Source organism: Euprymna scolopes, chromosome 24, assembly GCF_053919585.1.
Source record: "Euprymna scolopes isolate OS-2025 chromosome 24, ASM5391958v1, whole genome shotgun sequence".
In the NCBI taxonomy this organism is placed as follows: Eukaryota; Metazoa; Mollusca; class Cephalopoda; order Sepiida; family Sepiolidae; genus Euprymna; species Euprymna scolopes.
Window position 1 is genome coordinate 32827666 of NC_136505.1, and position 8572 is coordinate 32836237.

General features: G+C 29.5%; 1 protein-coding gene across 3 annotated transcripts in view; it reads right to left on the bottom strand.

The window, feature by feature from the left end:
* Window positions 1–6313: 6313 nt before the first annotated feature.
* Window positions 6314–8572, bottom strand: part of LOC145246648 (epithelial splicing regulatory protein 1-like) — a 152057-nt gene continuing 149798 nt past the window's right edge. The window contains exons 13-14 of one of the 3 annotated variants that reach the window (XM_080108352.1): window positions 8410–8430; window positions 6538–6829 (exon numbers count right to left, since the gene is read on the bottom strand). In XM_080108352.1, the coding sequence (XP_079964478.1) occupies window positions 6671–6829; window positions 8410–8430 (180 nt within the window). In that variant the 3' untranslated portion in view covers window positions 6538–6670. Of the gene's footprint in view, window positions 6830–8409; window positions 8434–8572 lie in introns of all 3 variants that reach the window. The other 2 variants (XM_080108351.1, XM_080108353.1) reach the window with 2 other exon arrangements.

Sequence of the window (8572 nt, forward strand, 5' to 3'; positions counted from 1 at the left end):
TTGTGCTTGACGATGAATACCATGGGAAAGTCACTTCTGATCATTAGTGTTTAGTTTTTGTGGCGATTTTAATTGGTACCTATTTTACCGTAAATTAAACTCAAGAAAAAATTACAATAAAATGGCGAGGTACACGCGGGATTGAACAGGGGATCATTAGATCTGTAGTCGATTGGTCTACCATTAACCTAGATCTCCAAATTATAAATTTTTTATGTTTAAGAAATGATTTGCTAAAATTTTATTATCTCCATTGCCGGTGTAATGAAAACTATTCCCTTGTAAATTTTTTTTTTTATCTAAAAGAGAGAAAAGCTATTTTTAATATCGGATTTTTTTTCCGATCGGATGAATTTCTGTACAAAATATTCTGAACCTACGAGAAAAAAAAACTAACAAAGTGATATATATATATATATATATATATATATATATGGTGACCCCCTCCAAAACGGGCCCCAACTCTAATTAGGCCCCGTTTCTAAGTGTTTTGTCCGAATGAAACGAAACTGGTCATAACAAGTTTATTATATTCCAGACATCACATCAAAACAATAGGGTCTTTGGCCTTTTTTTTTCTCCGTTCTACAGCATATATTCTAGATGGCCTCCATATAGCTTTTTTGGGGGGGGTCACCATATATATATATATATATATATATATATATATAGATAGATAGATAGAGAGAGAGTACCAAAGAAACTGAGTTTAAACTAGTTATGATTATAGCTCTTCTGTATTTTTGGCCTTCAGGATAATTTTTATGTTAATTTTTGGAAAATTCTACTCGGGTCAAGGGAAGACAATCAAAATATTAAGTGTTTCGAATTTTTTTTTTTTTGTGAAATTAAAACAAAGTTACACAACAGAAAACATTGAACTATATGAAAAATTTGCAAAGTTAAGAAATTTTTGAAGTCTAATTTCAGAATTTTATTTTCTTAAAACATTTAAGTATTACTTATTTTAAATGTATATATTTTTTGAAAACCAACAGTTTCTTCAGGACAGAAACTATTCGTTTAAAAACACATTTTCAAATAATTAATACTTTAATTTCTTAAACTGTTTGTTAAAAAATAACATTTTTCATTTAATCCAAAATTGTTCAGATAATTACTGTTTTTGTTACTGCGTTACTTTAATGTATTTGTGTAATGTTACGTGCTAATATGTAGATATTTCAGGGCCCAACACGTAGCAGAGTGCGTCGCAAGGAACATAAGACAAGTAATAATCCTACTCCTTTTTTTCTTTGTAAAAGATTTCCACGTGCTTTTCCGAATAAAACGTGATCGTGCCCTTACCTGCTGACCTCTCAAACGACGTCTACAAAGGTGCTCTTCTTTCTGTACAGTTCTTTTTGTAGTCGTTTCCCCTACCGTGACGTCATTTCGCACACACTTCTACATTTGGATACATACGTCCGCACTCTGTTACATTTGTTTTGATTTACTAAAATATTTCGCGAAACTTTATTTTCTTTATTGCAGTCTTTTCCCCCCGAATAATACTCCCGAAAAAAAAAAAAACAAAAACAAAAAAAAAAAAAAACAAAAAACAAAAAAAAACAAACAAACAAAAAAAACAGGATTCCGAAAACCTATGATGCAGAAGTGCTGTGAATAATTTTAATATGGCGGACGGGAACATATGTTAAGTTCGGTACATGTTGTAAAAATAATTATGCTATTTAAATGTTGATTACTCATGAAGTAATATCCTCTCCCCCAAAATAATGTCAGTAGTTTAAACAATAACATTTGAACTAATGTCCAGATATTTTTTTCCACGCAAATCATTTTATCCGCTAAAATACTACAGAATCTGGGGAAATAATGGAATGTTCCTTTGTGCGTAGTGCACTACGGAGATATCGATGATTTTTTGTTTCTTTACACAACCTGCGATTCGTTTTTGACTAGATTGTTCGTGTATTGTCATGGAATCTTGAGTCCATTCGTACATGTCTCTTTAGAAGCCGTCTTGACTAATAGCTCATGTCAACATTTTTTTTTTTTCATAGCAAGATTAAAAAAGATATTTTTTTTCTGTTTTTTTTTTTTAAAGTAAAATCTTAATCATCTCTAGTTTGGATAAATTTTGAAACGATTACTGGAGTTTTAAAAGTACAATACATAAATACAAAGTTAAAAAAAAAAAAAAGAATTCGCTTTTGGTCTATTCAAAATGATATGAGACCAAAAGTATAAAGATTCTGTGTTTTTTTTTTATGTTAAAAAAAAAAAAAAATCAGTTTCCAACAACTTCAGAATTAATAATTGAAGCCCATTTGTGGCCGAAGTGCATTTTTTCATGTCTAAAAGAGATCAGTTATACTTCCGCAAGAATCTGGTTATTGTCTTCAGCAGTTAAAAATATAGTTGAGGTAAACGGGATTTATTTAAAATGTAGAAATGAACTTATATATATATATATATATATATATATATATATATAACAGTATAGCTACATCCTAAAATACAAATATTTATTTCGCATGCAAGATCCGTTTCGTTATGCAGAAACATTATGTCAATACCGACTACTTTCCGAGCATATACTCGGAAGAAAAATGAGAAATTTTTGCTTAGATAGGAAAAAAAAAAAAATGCATGGTAATATCATGTCGCAAGAAGAAAAACAATTCATACAAGACTCAACATCGTGTGTTTGTTCCGGCAGCCATATTGGTTTATGTTGTAGCTATACTGTTATTCTTTTATATATGGTTTGTTATATTTAACATACATTGAACTTCTAATCAAAAATGATTGGTATACACAAAGAGTGAAATATAATTGAAAAAATATTTTACCAAAATAACGCATACACTTTTCTTCTTGCGACATGATATGGCCATGCATTTTTTTTCTATCCAAGCAAAAATTTCTCACTTTTCTTTAGAATATATGTACGAAAAGAACCGGTATTTATGTAATAATAACCGTTTGTTTCTGCATAACAAAACGGATCTGTAAAAAAAAAAAAAAAAAAAAGTACCAAAATTTTAACATGCTAGAGGAGCTGTTTTGCATGCGAAATAAATATTTGGATCTTATAATGTAGCTATATATATATATATATATATATATATATATATATATATATATATATATATGTGTGTGTGTGTGTGTGTGTGTGTGGAAATCGCCCCAGAGAAGGCATAAAGCCACTTGATGTAAGTAGCTAAATAAACAAAAATAAAAAATACTACAAGGTCAACAATTAACCAATTATACATTTAAGATGGATATATTCCGGCACAGAAAAGAGCAATTCGTCACAATTTGTCATAAACATTGTTCATGAAACGTGCAAACTAAAGAATAAATTAGTGATGCGACGGTTTTGATTTATTTCAAATTTCTAATTTAGTTATTGATTTATCCTGGAAATCGATATATTTGCTTGAAATCAATGAATGGTCTTGACTACAGTAATCGATTAATACAATCTGGAAAGTCGCCTTAATGAACAGATGATCGTGGTCGTAGTTGTTAATATCCTTAAACTTGAGGCTTTCGGCGTATCTTTCAACGTCTCTCCCAGGCTGCTTCACCCGTTCGTGTTACACTAGGCAACATTATTCTTATGAGGAGGAACCCGGATGTATTCAAATTCGTTACATTAGTTATATATACATTTTTTTTTTTAAATTTAGGATCACCGTAAAAAAAAAAAAGAAAGAAAGTAACGTGTGGATATATTTTGTCAAAAGTAAAAGTTCATTTGGGGGAATGGTTGTACATTACATCAATCGTGTTTCTCAAATCATAATTGATAAAAAATAAGGATTTGTTAACCTCATTGTGAGATTTTCGACTATATTTTCCACTTGTATAAATTGTTCCTATTTATCTACTTGTGCCATTTCTTCCAATGTCATTTTTATCGTTTTATCTAAATTCGTTATTAGGATTTTATTTTTACTAGTAGTTTAAAAATGGAATAATGTTTGCCATTTTATCATTACTACTAGCAATGGAAGATGAAGTTTTCAAGCAAAAATAATCGTTTTTTTTTTCAATCAGAAAATTGACCAAAATTTTTCTGCTTCCGGTACGGATTCTAATTAACCATCCCAACATTAATTTACATACATACGTAAAGAATGTTAAAGATATTTCTTCATAGTAGGCACTTAATAAATAATATATACAAATGCAAATCTTTTTGATGTCAAATTTAGACAATTTATATAATCTAGATAGAAGTATTGACAAGCAGACGAGCCTAGCCGAGGCAGGATAACCGCCCATCTTCCCTTTTTTACTGCAGTAAAAGTAGATCTATACGATTTATATTTTTTTAAATTGTTTTGCCAAATAAATAGAATTTTAAATATTAAAAAATAAATATAAAATTATATTAAAAAATGTGCTGTAAAAATTTATAGGGTGAAATAAGATTTATAAATGGAAACATTTTTTCTATTTTTTAAAAAATTTTTTAGTAAAAATTGTTTAGAATTTAAATCGAGCGTTTAAAAATATGTCAAATTCGATTGCTTACTGCTGAATAGAATCCAACTGTACAGATAAATATGTTGTTTACACATATAGAGTCAGACAGAAAATTGATTCACAAATATAGGTTATGGTTCGAAATGCTTTACAATTTTTTTTTTTTGCATTTTGTTTGGGAGTCTTTAATTAAAAATAAATATTCAACTGTTTCTAGTGATTTTTTTTATTTCTTAGAACAGTGGTTTTCAATAAATAACTTATTTTTTTACGAGCACACATCACCTATAAAATTCGACTTCAATTTTGCCAGCAAATTTAAGTTTCATAATAAATTCCAAATTCCCATGTTCAAAGCTCGGTGTCATTATGGTTTGAATACGCATCTTTAACCAAACAACTAACGAAGCCCACATACGCCAGCTCCTCAATGGACAATCATAGGCGATTTTTATCGACTTGCAAGGACGTTTCATGACTGAGTATGTACAGTTTTGTCAACATCAGAATACTGCGTTAATGTCGACTGCAGCTTCCTGTAAGTCGATTTTTGTCGACTGTAATAGGATATGTATACTTGTGTTGTGTATATCAGACTAAGTGCATGTCGACTTATATAGATTCTTTCTTTCGAATTGGAATAAGAAGTTCTTATAAAATAAACGTATTCTCTGTATGCAATTTGTTATATATCCAAAAAAAGCAAGTGTTCACAGGAAATTTGAATATAATTCGAAACCCTTAAAATTAAAAGCTGAAATTTCTAACTTGAATTAAAACATTTGCCAAAGTCGAATATTACGATTCATTTAGGCCCCTAAACAGCATTTATCGGATACGCCACCGTTCTAAAATAGAACTTAGCATTTATCTTTAATGCATTCAAATTATATTTTTTTTTACGAACTTATTTGTATCATTTGTGGGTGGATGGGGGCGAAAAAGTCGAAAGAAAATTAAGATATAAATATATTCGAAAGTTTTTTTTTCTATATCAAAATAAATTATTTAACGAAACTAATATTGCAGAATTATGTAACGGCGAAATATAGAATACGAGTGAATTATATATATATATATATATCTATATATATATATATATATATATATATATATATATATATATACGGTATTTCTGTTTACATTTATTTCTAGAGAACTGTTACGATAAAAGAGTAAATGTACAGGATGGGGAGACGGTAATGTCGAGAAAAAGTGTCCCCATCCAAAGACAATAACCAGATTTCTCGGGCCACAAAAAGACATAGCAATATCCAGGGATTGAAACCTGTACAATTAAACTGTTGTTGGTAGAAGAAAATTAAAACTTGATTTAGAAGAATATTTACAATTTGCCAAACTGGCATTGATAAAAAGTTTATAATATATATATATATTTATGTATATTTATATAAATTTATGGGAAGAAAAGATAAAATTTTAGAACTAAAGTCATCATACGATGACAAACATTTAAAACATAACTCCTGTATTGGGGTTGCCAAAAATAAGGAGTAGGTTATTTCACTTTGCGGATACTCCTGAACAATATAAATTCTTTTAGACTTTAAACGATAAAATTTGGCAGATCTTAAACAATTTGAAAATTTGGACAGTTGTATGTACAAAACTTGTACTCTCAGGAATATATATGGATATAGATTTTTTTTAATTACCGACACAAGAATTCGATGAACCAGACGATATAATTGTCAGGCTTTAAACGATTAAAAAATGTGTCATCATGGATTCAAAATATACTTTGATCTAAAATACATAAAAAATATCATACTGATTAAAAAATTAATGTTTCAGCAATTTAGCGGTTCAGTAATAGGAGACAATGTGTTATGTTTTTTTTTATCAATGTTTAAAAAAAAATGCGTTAGCACATAAAATATTAAAATTAAATATATCTATCGTTTGTGATCCTATTTTTAGGTGTCCTATAATAAATGCTTTAATATTTAAAAATATTCTGAAAAAAAAAATGGTCAGTACGATTGTCTGGCATCGTAAAAATATCGCAAATATATATAAATATATTTTAAAAATAGACGAGGAGTGATTTCCAGAGTTGACGGAAACCGGAAGTATAACCAGTTGTCGCCTCAGCTATTTATCTTGATATGTGTGACGGTGATTTTTTTTTTCTCTTAGGTTGTAGTTGTCTATTTCATTTTTTTTTTAAATGCGACAAAAATCAAGCCATAAATAATTCTATGTAGCGACTGCCAATGTTGTGCCTGTTTCTTTCTGTGATTGCGCGTTCTGCTTCGCATCGGCTGGCAAAGGTCACCAAAGCGTCGCCGTTCGGGCGGCCATCGTTGTTCTGTTGAATTTGAACACATTCCGGGTTTACCTGTAAAAAACGAATGTACGAAATCTATGGTCATTGGCGGTCTCTGGGTTGGACAAGAAAATACAAAAGAAAATGCAAGAAAATTATTTAAAATAATAATAAAGTATTTTGGAGCTTGTCCAGTATTCAACCTTACAAAAATACCGAAAAATCTTTATGGTGTATGAAATCTATGGTCACTGGCACTGTTTACGTTATAAAAACAACAAATGCGAAAGAAAATGCAAGAAAAAAATTTTAAAAATGGTATTTTGGCGCTTGTCCAGAATTCAACCTAATAAAAAAAAAGACAAAAATACAAGAAAAACTTTGATGTACACATTTCAGAACGAAAACATATTCCCAAACATCACCTACATTGATAAAGTATATATATATATATATATATATATATATATATAACTAAATAAAAGTTTAGGGGTTTTAGCAGAAAAGACAGCAAACGAAAAACAGATTAAAAAAATCAAATATACAATAAATAAATGATATAGTCAATAAAAGTTACTTTTGCATCCACCTACCTATTTTTTACGCTTTAATATAATTTTAAAAGCTATTTTTAAATCTCAAATATTCGGCTTTTAGAAGCGGTTTTGCAAACAATATCACAACAGGGTTGTTTCCCATAAAAAGACTATAGGCCGCCATCTTGTTCTCGAAAAAAATCGATTGAGATTTTTTTTTTTTTATTAGCTATGGTAACATTAATTGTATATTTGATTTTTTTATTAGCAATAGTAGCATTTATTTATTGTATATTTCATTTTTCTTTTAGTTGGTTGTTAGCTTCTCTTCTAAATCCTCAATTTTATGATGACGCGAGAATGGTGTGTGATTACTATCTTTAAAATTCATAACTGGTTACCTCCCCCTTAACCTTTTCAGAAATAGATCAAAATCAGCCTTGCTATGGATACGATTAATGAAATCGTTAAAAGTAAAATAAATTCTAATATGTATAAATAACAATAACAGCGTTTCGAAGTTGTTAATATAGCGAACAACAAATCAAATTTAAAAGGGACAAAAACGTGCATTCAAGCGGTGTCATCATAACTCAATCCTAACCCATGCGGATGACCACTGAAAGCTAGAAACGTGCACGTCTATGGGTATACCTTTTATTATGCATTCATTCATTCACACACATAGTAATTTTTGGAATATGACATTTTCGTTCCATAATGGATACGTGCATCAAATTTTTTTCTGTATTTTTTTATTTTTAATCAAGTTGAATTCTAGACAACAAAAAATCATTCCAGTCTCCAAGGATAGAGTTTCAGAAGGGATATCCCTGACGCTATTTCAAGTATATACCCAACTACTTATTTATAATGCCAAAATAGTTCGGTAGGCATTCGGAATAAATAAATAAATAGGTCAGAAACTGGAGTGATTCTATAAAATTATTTTGTTTTTGTATGGATAAAGAAGGACGAAAAACCCAATTTTTATAAGAACTACCCAGAAAATTGTTTTCATGTATACAGAAAAAGACAGATGGCGATCTTTAATTTTTTTTTTTTTTTGCTGTGAGACCATGCAAAGCAAGCGAAAAAATAGTGAAGGATTTGTACCTGCAGTGCTCGCTGGGGGTTCTGCTTAGTACCAAAAATAAGAGAAAGAAAAAAAATAACCAATATTAATTTTCCGAACAATAATATAAAATAATCACCACCACCGAGTAGGCATTTTTGAAAAATACGACAAATCCCAGTCACCAGAATTGACCAATTGCAA